General features: G+C 38.1%; 1 protein-coding gene across 9 annotated transcripts in view; it reads left to right on the top strand.

Moving 5' to 3' along the window:
• The window catches only part of MEIKIN (meiotic kinetochore factor), a 102,969-nt gene that overhangs the window by 50,539 nt on the left and 38,602 nt on the right, over positions 1-13,828 (top strand). For 6 of the 9 annotated variants that reach the window (XM_085014554.1, XM_085014552.1, XM_085014555.1 and 3 more), the window contains 2 exons: positions 1,451-1,512; positions 5,775-5,845. The exons of the other annotated variants lie outside the window; for them this stretch is intronic. In XM_085014554.1, coding sequence (XP_084870680.1) covers positions 1,451-1,512; positions 5,775-5,845 — 133 coding nt within the window. The remainder of the gene's footprint in view (positions 1-1,450; positions 1,513-5,774; positions 5,846-13,828) is intronic. 9 annotated transcript variants of the gene reach the window in all.

The following is a 13,828-nucleotide window of genomic DNA, read 5'->3' as shown; positions in this document are numbered from 1 at the left end:
TCCTGTTTTTTTTTTTTTTTTCTTCTTGTTCCTTTATCTGGGTCATAATTCTCTGCCTTTTCATTTTGTATAAATTTTTGGTGTGGTCTCATTTTTGCAGGCAATAGGGTTATAGCCTCTCTTGCTTCTGATATCTTCCCCCTTGTGGCTTAAGTTGGTACAGTCACTTGTTATAGGCTTCCTGACAGTATAGGAGATACTGGTTCCTGCCCACTGATAGGTGGAGCTGATTCTTATCCCTCTGGTTGCTGGGGCTTTGTCTCTGGATGTGATTAGAGGGTGTGTGCCTAAGAAATATTTAGGCAGCCTATTTGCTGATGGGTGGGACTGTGTTTCCAGGCTGTTTGTTGTTTGGCTTGGGGCTCTTCAGCCCTAATGGGTGGAGCCAGATTTTTCCAAAGTGGCCACCTCCAGGGGAGTTCACAGTAATGATTATTCCCAAGATCTTTGCCTCCAATGTCTCTCACCAACAAAGAGCCACAGCTGACCTTGTTTTCTCAGGAGATCCTCCAAAATCTGCAGGTACTTCTATCACAGATTCTTACGATGTCTTTGTTTTGTTCTGGGACCCAGTGTACATGAAAGCCTGTGTTCAACCTTCAGAATGGAGTCTCTGTTTCCCCCAGTCCTGTGGAGCTCCTGTGCACAATCCCTCTGGTCTTCAGTGCCCATTACTCTGGAATACTCTGGGGGCTCCTCCTTGCAATGTTAGGTTCCCAGGCATGGGAACCTGATGTGGGGCTTGGAACTCTCACTCCTGTGGGTGAGACTTTCCAGTCTTTGGATTGCCCACCTGGCAGGTATGAGGTTGCCTATATCACATAAGCACCCCTCCTACCATCTCGATGTGGTTTCTTCTTTGTGTTTTATGTAAGATATCTTTTTGGTAGTTTCTAGTCTACTTTGTTGATGGCTTTTCAGCAGTTGGTTGTAATTTTCTTGTTTTCATGAGAGAAGGTGATCTCCAGTCCTTCTACTCCACCATCTTAATCCCATCTCTTGCCTTTTATTATTAAACTATTTTTGCACATACATATGTTAACATTTTTTTCTAACCAGTTGTATTTTCTCTACAGGAAAATTGATTACATAGACATGTACTTATTTGAAGTATTATTTGAGGAATCTCAAAAGTTACTGAGAGGAGTTCCCTTCATGCCCCAGTGGTTAATGAACCCAACTGGATCCATGAGGATGCAGGTTCAATCCCTGGCTTCGCTCAGTGGGTTAAGGATCTTCCATTGACATGAACTGTGGTATAGGTCACAGACGTGGCTCAGATCCTGTATTGCTGTGGCTGTGGCATAGGCCCATGGCTGCAGTTCTGATTCAATCCCTAGCCTGGGAACCTCCATATGCTGTGGGTGCAGCCCTAAAAAGTAAAAAAACTAAAAACAAAAAAATGTTACTGAGAGACTAAGAAAATACCATCAATTTGTTCTTATTCTAGTGTGATGATAGCAGATCAAAATATTTCTCCAAAACCAAAGAGTACTTCAAATTCAAAATCAGGTAATTAATAGTGATACTAATAATTTTTATAATTCTTTTTTAATTTTTGTCACAGTGCAATATATATATATTCAGGAAACTGAGTGCTTTTTAGTATGGTTTTATTTAAGAAATGAGTATATGTGAGGTTGGAAAGTGGGTCTTAACTATCCCCACAGCATTAATTAATTTAATAAACATTTTCCGCATATGTTTTCTGTACTAGGAGTTGCTGTATATACCAATGAGGAATGATATATTTTCCCTGCCGTTGTAAATTTCAGTCATAGGAGAGGAAGATAATCAGTAAACAGATACATTGGAGTTATGTGTGATGATTGAAGCACAAAAAATCAACAAAGTTCCTTCTGTTATAGGCCCTCTGTTATTTGCTTTATCATTAGAATAAACTTAGCAAGACATTTACAACCTTATTAATCTCTGATGTATTTCAAATTTCTATTTTCTTTATTTCCTGCAACAAGTTTTATAGCATCTATTTGGGAGTAAATTTAAACAATTGCTTTTTTTGTTTCTGATGGATATAAGTTTTTGTATGAACTGAAAAAAGAGGGGTTTTTTTTGTGTGTTATCTTCACTTTAAGAAGTTGTCTTAATGAGTGTTTACAAAATGCCAGGTATTGTGTTAGGAAGTATAGATATAAAAATCATTAGGATGGTTTCCGTTTTAAGGGAAATGAATCTAGTGATAAAACCTAAACTTGTGGAGTTCCCATCGTGGCGCAGTGGTTAACGAATCCGACTAGGAACCATGAGGTTGTGGGTTCAATCCATGGCCTTGCTCAGTGGGTTAAGGATCCGGCGTTGCCGTGAGCTGTGGTGTAGGTTGCAGACGCGGCTTGGATCCCGTGTTGCTGTGGCTCTCGCATAGGCCAGCAGCTACAGCTCTTGATTCGACCCCTAGCCTGGGAACCTCCATGTGCCACAGGAGCGGTCCAAGAAATAGCAAAAAGACAAAAAAAAAAAAAAAAAAAACCAAATACCTAAACTTGTAAAAGCACACAACCTTGGAAGGAGTAGCACCTACTGCCTAGACAGTAAACATTAGAAGGAAGATTTATAGATCAAAGATGAGGGAAGTTGTGAACAAGTGAAGAAAAGTATAAAAGGGAAAGTGGTCAGGGTACCAGAAACCATCATGATTTTATCTGGGTTTTGCCCAAGAAAAAAGTTTTGATTTGACTGTGGAAAATATTCTTTATAAAGCCTGGTAGTGAGGCAGATAGTGATTCTGGATTTATGAGTGCTTTTATATTCTTGTTTTGTTGTGGTTGATTGACTGAAATTTTAAAATTAGATAAATCATCTTGCTCTAGAGGTATTTTTTTTACACATTCCTTAATTCAGCAAATCCAGCTGTGTTCTAGTTGTTTGTAAGGCTCTTTACTAAGTGTTAGAAAACCAAGAAATGGCTATATTTCTGCCCTTGAGCATTCAATAGTTTAGTAATAGAAACAAACAAATAAATAAGAAATTACTTCTCAGGCAGTTCCTACTCAGTCTTCTTTGCAATCTTATCTACTACTATTAGCTATTAAATGTGGGAATTCTTTAGGGATAATTCCTAGATTTTAATCTGTTTTCAGTCTATCCCCTAACATATATAGATGTCCTATAAAAGGCAGGGCTTCCAAATTTTCCATTCCAGACTCTGCTCTGAGATTAAGACCCTTATATGCAGCTGCCTGCCGGACATCTCCTCTTAGGTGTTTCAGAGACACATCCTCACATCATTCATTAATTCCAGTCATTCAACAAATATTTATTAAGCACCTACAGTGTAACACAAACTCTTTTGGTTGCTAGGGAACATGACAAATTCCTTGCCGTAACTGAGTTTATATGATAGTGGATAAAGAAAGATAATAAGCAGATTAACAAATAAATATATAACAATGTCAGAAATAAGAGTAATGAGGGAAAATAAAGCAGGATAAAAATGGAGACTGTTCTTAGGGATGTTATTTGAGACAGGTTAATCAGGACAGGTCTCTCTGGGGAGGTGACATTTGCATAGAGCTTAAATGAAGTGAGACAGCAGGCCATCTGAAAATCTGGGGGCAGAACATGCCAGGCAAAGGGACCAACAAGAGAAAAGGCATGTGTTTAGTGTGTTTGAAAAAAAGGAAAGAAGTTAGGGTGACTGGAGCAAGGTGATTAAATAAAATGCATGGTTGAAATTGTGGTCAGAGAGCAAATCAAATGTTATAATGTAGAATTTCATATGCCATCACAAGAAATAGAGATTTTTTTCTCCTAAATGTGTTGACAAGTGCATCTTAATGCAGATGTCTAACATGATCAGATACATATTTTAGAATTATCACTCTGGCTACTCTGGAGAATAGACTAAGGGGGCAAGAGTGGAAGTAAGGAAACTCTGTCAAATAAACTATTGCAGTGGTCAGATAATGCTGTATGAGACTAAAGTGGTCTGATTGGAATGTATTTTAAAGGCAGATGGGCAAGGATTTTCTGATTAAGCTGGATGTTTGATAAGAGAAAAGTAAAAGTCAAGAATGACTTTTAAATTATAGGTTTGAGCCACGTGATGATTGGTAGTATCATTTCTTGAGATAGGAACAATTGTAAGGCCGAGTAGGGTAGGAAAATGATTAAGATACTTTAGTTTGCACACATTAAATTTGATCTGTCAGCTCATGTACATGATGTTGCATGAAAGAATACAGACTTAAGCATGTGTATATTCATTTATTCCATTTATATGAAATTCAAGAACAGGCAAGAGTCTTCTGGATGACAGAAGTCAGAATAGTGGTAATCTTAGGAAAGGGGGTGCTGACTGATAAAAAAACATAGGAAACTTCTGGAGTGCTGGAAATATTTTATGTCTTGATCTGATGATAATTATATGGATAGTACATATACATATAAGATTTATTCCCATTACTGTATAAATGGAATACCTTAGTAAAATAGTAAAACATTAAGAGGCATATTAGCCATCAACTGGAGAGAAAAGCAGTTTGTGGCACCGGATTCTGGAGTGTGGGGCAGAGACTAGGGCTGTAGATAACTATTTAGAGTAAGATGCAGATGTTTTGAAACCATAGAGTAGACAAGTCGCTTAGGAAGAGAGAAGAAATAGAAGAGAGACATATAAAAAGAACGTAAATGGAACATTTCAACGTATAATAGCACCTATAACAAAAGCTTCCAATAAATAAATAAAACAAGGATTGTTGACTGAGAATTCTCACAACCAAGACTTAACCTGGTCCTCCTCCTCCTCTGGCCTCCATCTCAGCAAAGGCAGCTTAGTAAACGGAAAAGTGGGGCTCATCCTCAGCACCTTCCCATTTGTCATTCCGATCTCTAATCTCTTACCAAGTCTTGGTACTAATTCTGTTTTTTACAGAACTCTCAAACTTCTCTCTACATTGGGAAACAAAGATGAGAGGAGTGGTTAGCCTCAAAGGTTGCTAGATTTAGCATATGCAGATACACAATGCTTGGCAAAATTTGAATTCAGATAATTAGTAATATAATTAGGTCACAAACATTGCATAGTCTTGTACTATTACATGGAAAACACTAAAAAAATTTGTTGTTCATCTGAAATTCAGATTTAAGTGGGCATTCTGTATTTTATCTAGCTAATAAGCCTCTGCCATGAGGCTGGAAATATGTAAGTAATACAGGGTTTATAAAAACAAGAATTTGTATATCAAGGTAGGAAGCTTGAGTTTTAATTTGAGGGCAGTGGAAAGCCTTTGAAGGGTTTTAAGCAGATGATATTAGATTTGTTTTTTAGGTATACTGTGTGGACAGTGGACCCTTAAGGGGCAGATTGAAAAGCTGCTGGAAGCTATGTAGCAGGAAGGAGAATGGGGTACAGATAAATTTTCTTGTGAGATTAAAAGAGGCCTGAGTATGTTTTAAAAGTGCTGGTAGAAAACTTGCAGTAGAAAGGGAGAGAATGAAAATATAGGACAGTGGAAATGAAAGGACAATTAATGAAGAATTCTAATCACATGCATCTTTCTCTACTAAATGAAAAGTAGATTTTTTATATATAGTTGATTTACTTTTATGAAACCTGGAGCTCTTGAGATATTTTTAAGAATCCATTCTTCTTTCTGTAGCAAGTCAAATTACTCAACACATATTTTCTTCTAAAACTATTACAAAATCACAGTTATTAAAATCAGGGTTTTTTTTCAAATTTGAGTTTGCTTTTCTGTACTTAGAGTTAACAATAGGTTAAATAATGAAAACACTAAAATATATTTTAATTATAGATAATGCATCTTGTGAAGTTTTACTTGCTGAGAAAACTTATCCTTCATCCTCTGAAAAAATGAAGAAAAAAGCAAGTATTGAAGCAGAATAACCTCATAACCATAAGTTTCATTAATATAGGACATACTTTTTATAGGAATTATTTTTCAGCTATTTAAGCCAATATTGAAAACATTTTTGGAGTTTAATACTTAGATTATATTATTGTTATATGAATATATATATAAATTTAATGAAAGAAGATTAAAATTTACAGTTTTTTCCAGTTTCTTTTTGGATGATTGGATGTCTTTTAATAATTAATTTAAAGTGAAAATAACACATTTGCTTGGTAGCCAGAGCAGTGGTTTATGCTAAGGAATATTTGTAAATCAGTACATTAGGCCTAGAATCCAAAAGTCTTTGGGGAGGAATTCAGACTTTATTTTGTATATAGCACGAGCTATATTTGAGTGGCTATTCAATGTAAAGCATTATTCTAAGGACTTTTCATTAATTATATTTTTTATAGTGTTCCAGTCAGGTAAGTTTTTAATTTGTTTGTTTTATAGCTATTTCATACCTGAAAAAAATGAGGTTTACATGTTAACCAGTATGCTTAAGGAATTGTAGCAGGTCTTTCTGGATCTAAAACTTATACTTTTTCCACTATACCATACTATCGTTATATACATTGGGGAGCACATTGAAAGAGATCAAGAATGTCAGCAGGAAGATTCATTAATATGAAGTTGCGAAGATTTTTGGTGGGAGATTGTGGTGGCTTTAACTAGGATGTTTTGTAGGAGAGACAGGAAAATATGCATGGATTCAAGATAATTTTGCCTGTACAGTTTATGGATTTGAATATAGAGGATTAGAGAGTGAGAAGTATCAAGAAAGACTTCTAGGTTTGTGTCTTAAGCAGCTTTAGTGGTAAAGGTGCTGTGTAATATGATAGAAAATACAGGAGTTCTGAAGGCACGTGAAATGAAAATGTGGGAAGGGCCATTGCCATAAGACTGGAGGTCAAGAAAACATAAGAGGAGTGTACAGTATTACAGCTATGTTAAAATTCATGGTAAGGGGTTAAATCATGAAGAAAAGAGAATCTATAGAGTAAAGAAGAGAAGACGGTCCAGGATCAATTCTTGGAAAACTATACAATCAGTAGAAAAGGAAGAGTTGAGAGTAGGGTGGTAGCGGGGGTTGGGGGGGGGGGAATAAACAGAATATGGTATCATAGAAGCTAAGGGAAGAGAGCTTTTACTCCTAAAAGAGAGAATGATCAATTATGCTGAATGGTACTTGGAGATCCAGTGTTATAAAGAATTTTGAAAAACTTGAAGACTTCCAGTTTCTGGTCCAGCATGCTAGGGATTTAGAAGTCACTCCTCTGTCCTAATAATGAGTAAAACAAATTGAACAAACTGAAAAATCTCAACTCTTTATAGATCTGTCACAGAAGTAAGTAAGGTCACTTGGTTATCTGTACACCAAAGCATGAACAGACAAGACAGGCGATTATAGAGAATAATATCTTAACCACAGCAGAAACACATAAACAGAAACCTTCCTGACAATCAGTGCTGAGGTGGAAAAACCAAAGTGTGATTGAAGAGTTGCTGGAGGCTCTAATGAACAACTCTGAAAGTTAAAAATTCAAGAGTGACCAATCATCAGAGGGACCTCCATACTTTGGTCAATTTTACTTCCAGAAACTCTACTACATGCCTACAGTGAATATCAGAGAAAAATCCCCTCATGCTTTTAGTAATGAGATGAGAAAGGAACCATTTTGAGATATATCAGAGTATTCTGTTCTTCTTAACAAAGCCTGTACTCAAGAGGAAGTATTTTATGAGAGCCTAATTTTCTGGGGTTTTATCAGAGCCTGACTACCTGGTGAGGGGAAATACCTGATTCCAGCCAGCTCTCCCCTTCCAAGTGGAGAAAGGAAATTAGTCAACTGAAGTTCCTTCTAGCCTTCCTTGTGGAGGGATAGAAGTACCCAGTGACCACATCATGTCTCAACTCAGGGGGAGAAACAGCTGAGAAGAGCTGGTGATGTTCACAGTCTAGGAGCACAGGCTCAACATAAGACTAAGACCTAATTATAGGACGATAGAATCCTTCCCCTATCCCCATGACTTACCACTGCATTCCTTAAGAATGTTTAACACAGTTGCTATTACACCGGACATCATGTCCACCTTTTAGCTTTGGATTACAAGGCATATTAACAAGCAGAAATCACTGTTTGAAGAGACTGAATAAGTGGCAAAACCAGAGTCAGACATGGCAACAGTTTTAGAATTATTAGGCCAGCAATGTAAAATAAATACGACTAATATGCTAAGGAAATTATCAGAAAAAGTAGACAACATGCAAGAAAAGATGGATAGGGCATTCCCATTGGGGCTTAGTAGGTTAAGAATCCCACTAGTATCCATGAGGATGCGGGTTCGATTCCTGGCCTTGCTCAGTGGGTTAAAGGATCCATTGTTGCCATGAGTTATGGTTTAGGTTGCAGACGTGGCTCACATCCCGCATTGCTGTGGCTGTGGTATAAGCTGGTAGCTGCAGCTCTGATTTGACCCCTGATCTGGGAACTTCCATGTGCTATGGGTGCAACCCTAAAAAGAAAAAAAAAATGGAAAAGATGAATAATATAAGAGATGGAAGTTATTTTAAAAAATAACAATGAAGAAATGCTAGAGATCAAAAACACTATGGAAGGAATGAAGACTTATTAGTAGGACTCATTAGTAGACTAGGCACAGCTGAGGAAAGAATATCTTGAGTTTGAGGACATGACAATATAAACTTCTCAAACTGAAGAGCAAAGAGAAAAAGAAGACTGAAAAAAAAAGTATTCAAGAACTGTGGGACAACTACAAAAGGTATGACATATACAAAGTTGGAATTCTAGAATGAGAAGAAACAGAGAAAGAAATAGAAGCAACATTTTTAGCAATAATAACTAAGAATTTCTCCAAATTAATGTCAGAAATCAAAGCATAGTTCCAGTAATCCAAGAGAATACCATCCAGGATAAATGCTGAAAAATCTACCTATAGGGAGTTCCCGTTGTGGTGCAGCAGGATTGGTGGCATCTCTGCAATGCCAGGAGATAGGTTTAATCCCTGGCCCAGCATGGTGAGCTAAATGATCTGGCGGTGCCACAGATGTGGTGTGGGTCACAACTGTGGCTTTGATGTGCTCCCTGGCCCAGAAACCAAGAAAAATAGAGATGACTCAAATTAATAAAATTATAAATGAAAGATGAGACATTATAACTGATACCATAGACATACAAGGGATCATAACAGACTTCTATGAATAATTATACATAGCAAATTAGATAACTTAGATGATGATGGATAAATTCCTAGAAACGTACAATTTACCAAGACTGAATCACAAAGTAATAGGAAATCTGAACAGATATTTGCCAAGGAGATTAAATCAGTAATTTAAAATCTCCCAGCAAATAAAGGGGACCAGGAGTTTCCACTGTGGTGCAAAGGGATCAGCGGTGTCTTGGGAGCACTGGGACACAGGTTGGATCCCTGGACCAGCACAGGGGGTTAAGGATCTGGCATTGCTGCAGCTGCAGGTCAGATCTTATTCCTGGCCCAGGAACTGCATATTTGCTACAGGGCAGCCAAAAAAAGGGGGGAGGGACCAGATGGCTTCACTGGTGAATTCTACCAAATATTTAAAGAAGAACTAGTACTAGTCCTTCTCAAACTCTTCTAAAAAGTTGAAGAAGAACACTTCCAAATTCATTTTGTGAAGCCAGTGTTATCATAATAATAAATCCAGATTAGGACTTTGAACAAAAAGAAAATTACAGGCCAATATCCCTAATGAACATGGATGTAAAAATCCTCGACAAAATACTAAGCAGGAGTTCCCATCATGGCGCAGTGGTTAACGAATCCAACTAGGAGCCATGAGGTTGTGGGTTTGATCCCTGCCCTTGCTCAGTGGGTTAATGATCCAGCGTTGCTGTGGCATGAGCTGGCAGCTACAGCTCCGATTAGACCCCTAGCCTGGGAAATTCCATATGCTGCAGTAGCAGCCCAAGAAATGGCAAAAAAACAAACAAAAAAAAAAAAAAAAAAAAAAAAACTAAGCAAATTCAAGGACTCATTAAAATGGAACTCAAGAAATCAGGCTCCCTGATTTCAGGCTAAACTACAAAGATACAGTAAAATTAACCATTGTGGCTCAGTGGTAACAAGCCCAACTAGTATCCCTGAGGATGCAGGTTCAATCCCTGGCCTTACACAGTGGGTTAAGGATCCAATGTTGTGGCGAGCTGTGGTATAGGATGCAGACATGGCTCGGATCCTGTATTGCTGTGCCCTGTGGCGTAGGCTGACAGCTGTGGCTCCAATTCGAGCCCTCTAGCCATGGAACGTCCATATGCCTCATGTGTGGCACTATAAACCAAAAAAAAGAAAAGCTACAGTAATCAAAACAGTATGGTACTGGCACAAAAACAGAAATATTGATCAGTGGAACGTAATAGAATTAAACCTAAGAACTAATGGTCAATTAATCTATGACAAAGGAGGCAAAAATATACAATGGAGGAGAGACAGTCTCTTCAATACGTGGAGCTGGGAAAACTAGACAGCTACATGTGAAAGAATGAAATTAGAGCATTCTCTAACGCCTTACACAAAAATAAGTTCAGAATGGATAAATGACCTAAATGTAAGACTAGATACTATAAAACTCCTAGAAGAAAACATAAACAGAACTCTTTGACACAAATCACAGTAACATCTTTTTTTATCCACCTACTAGGGTAATGAAAATAAAAACAAAAGTAAAAGAATAGTACCTAATTAAACTTAAAATTTTTTTGCACAAAGGAAACTTAAAAAAATGAAGAAACAACCCACTCAGTGGGAGAAGAATCTTTGCAAACAAGCAACTGATGAGGGATTAATCTCCAAATATACAAACATCTCATAGTTCCTGTCGTGACTCAGGGGTAATGAACCTGAATAATATCTATGGGGGATGTGGGTTCAATCCCTGCCCTCGATCAGTGATTTAAGGATCTGGTATTGCTGTGAGCTATGGTGTAGGTCGTAGATGAGGCTCAGATCTGGCATTTCTACGGCTGTGGTGTAGGCCAGCAGCTGTAACTCTGATTGGACTAGCCTGGGAACTTCCATATGCCATGGGTGCAGCCCTGAAAAAAAATATACACATATTTTTGATGTTTGTACATATATATATATATATGTATATGTGTGTGTGTGTATATATGCATACACACACACACACGCAAATATCTCATGCAGCCTTTTTTATGTAAAAAAAAAATCCAATCAAAAATTGGGCAGACAAAAAAAAAAAAAAAAAAAAGGAGTTCCCGTCGTGGCGCAGTGGTTAACGAATCCGACTAGGAACCATGAGGTTGTGGGTTCGGTCCCTGCCCTTGCTCAGTGGGTTAAGGATCCGGCGTTGCTGTGAGCTGTGGTGTAGGTCGCAGACGTGGCTCGGATCCCACGTTGCTGTGGCTCTGGCGTAGACCGGTGGCTACAGCTCCGATTCAACCCCTAGCCTGGGAACCTCCATATGCCGCGGGTGTGGCCCAAAGAAATAGCAAAAAGACAAAAAAAAAAAAAAAAAAAAAAAAAAACAGTTCACTGTCAAGGAGGAAAAACTCAAAAAAAAAAAAAAAAAAATGGGCAGAAGATCTAAATAGACATTTCTCCAAAGAAGATATACAGATGGCCAACATACACACACACACACACACACACACACACACACACACACACACGAAAATATGCTCAACATCACTAATTATTAGAGAAATGCAAATCAAAACTACCACGAGGTATCAGCTTACACCAGTCAGAATGGCTGTCATCAAAAAGTCTACAAACAGGGAGTTCCCATTATGGCTCAGCAGTAACAAAGCTGACTAGTATCCCTGAGGATGTGGGTTCGATTGCTGGCCTCGTGGAGTGGGTTAAAGGATCGGGTGTTGCTGTGAGCTATGGTGTAGGATGAAGACATGGCTTGGATCTGGGGTTGCTGTGGCTGTGGTGTCGGCTGACAGCTGCAGCTCGGACTCAACCCCTAGCCTGGGAACATCCATATGTAGCCCTAAAAAAAAAAAAAAAAAAAAAAAAAGTCTACAAACAATAAATGCAGGAGAGGGTGTGGAGAAAAGGGAACCTTCCCACACTGTTAGCGGGAATGTAAATTGGTGCGATTACTATGGAGAAAAGTATGGAAGTTCCTTTAAAAACTAAATACAGGAGTTCTTCATGCAGTTCAGTGGGTTAAAAACTGGACCTGGTGTCCATAAGGATGTGGGTTTGATCCCTGGCCTCACTCAGTGGGTGAAGGGTCTGGTGTTGCAGATTAACAGATTATCATACTACTATATTATTATAATGTTGGTGATGATATAGAAAAATGGGAACCTTCAAACATCCTGGTGAGTATAGCTGATTTGTAAAACAATTTGGCTGTTCTTCAAAATTTTATAAACATGGAATTACCACAGGACTCAGCAGTTCTCCTCTTGGGTTTATACCCAAGAGAAATAAAAGCATACATCTTCATGAAAACTTAATACATAAATGTTCTTGGCAGCATTTATTTTTTTTAAAAAATTTAATTGAAATATAGTTGATTTACAGTGTTGTGTAAATTTCTGCTGTACAGCAAAGTAATTCAGTTATACATATGTATACATTTTTAAATATTTTTTCTATTATGGTTTATCAAAGGATATTGAATGTAGTGCACTGTGCTCTACAGTAGACCTTGTTGTTTATCATATAATTGTTTGTGTCTGCTAACCCCAAACTCCCAGTCTACTTCACTCCCCACCTCCCCCTTGGCAACCACAATTATGCTCTTTATGTCTGTGACTCTGTTTCTGTTTCACAGATCGGTTTATTTGTGCTATATTTTAGATTCCACATGTAAATGAAATCATATGGTATTTGTCTTTCTTTTTCTTTTTGCTTTTTAGGGGCCACACCTGCAGCACATGGAAGTTCCCAGGCTAGGGGTCGAATCTGAGCTGCAGCTGCTGGCCTATGCCACAGCCACAGAAATGCAGGATTTGAGCCAGGTTTTTAACCTGCACCACAGCTCATGGCAATGCCAGATCCTAAACCCACTGAGCAAGGCCAGGGATCAAACCCATGTCCTCATGGATCCTAGTTGGGTTCGTTATGGGTGAGCCATGACAGGAACTCATGTCTTTCTTTTTCTGATTTACTTCACTTAGTATGATAATCTCTAGGTCCACCCATATTGCTGCAAATGGCATTATTTCATTCTTTTTTATAGCTGAGGAGTATTCCATTGTACATGCTTACCACATCTTCTTTATCCATTCATCTGTCCATGGAAATTTAGGTTGTTTCCAGGTCTTGGCTATGGTGAATATTGCTGTTATGAGCATAGGGTACATGTGTATTGTTGAATTATGGTTTTGTCCAGATGTATGTCCAGAACTAGAATTGCCGGATCGTAGGGTAATTCTATTTTTAGTTTTTTGAGGAACCTCCAACTAAGTTGCTGTACCAACTTACATTCCCACCAACAGTGTAGGAGGGTTCTCTTTTCTCCCCATCCTCTCCAGCGTTTGTTTTTGGGGGCTGTTTAATGATGGCCGTTCTGACTGGTGTGAGGTGATAGGAACCTCATTGTAGTTTTGATTTGCACTTTTGTAATAACTAGTGACTTTGAGCACCTTTTCATGTGCCTGTTGACCATCTGTATTTCTTCTTTGGAGAAATGTCTATTCAGGTCTTTGCAGAATTTTCTCTTAATAGCCAAAGATGGAAACAGCCTCAATGTCCATTTCCTGATGCATGGATAAGTATAATGCAGTATATCCATACGATAGAATACTATTGGCATTAAAAACCAATGAAGCACCGATACATGCTAGAACTTGGTTGAACCTTGAAAAATATTATGCAGTGCAAAGGAAGCCAGTCACAAAAAACCAATTATTATATGGTTCCATGATTCGTAAGAAATATTCAGGCTAGGCAAATATATAGACAGACAT

This window comes from Sus scrofa, chromosome 2, assembly GCF_054392235.1.
Source record: "Sus scrofa isolate SSC_HxYL_T2T_F1_AM1 chromosome 2, Sscrofa_HxYL_maternal_Yorkshire_Landrace_v2.0, whole genome shotgun sequence".
Taxonomy (NCBI): domain Eukaryota; kingdom Metazoa; phylum Chordata; class Mammalia; order Artiodactyla; family Suidae; genus Sus; species Sus scrofa.
This window is presented reverse-complemented; position numbering and strand designations above follow the sequence as displayed.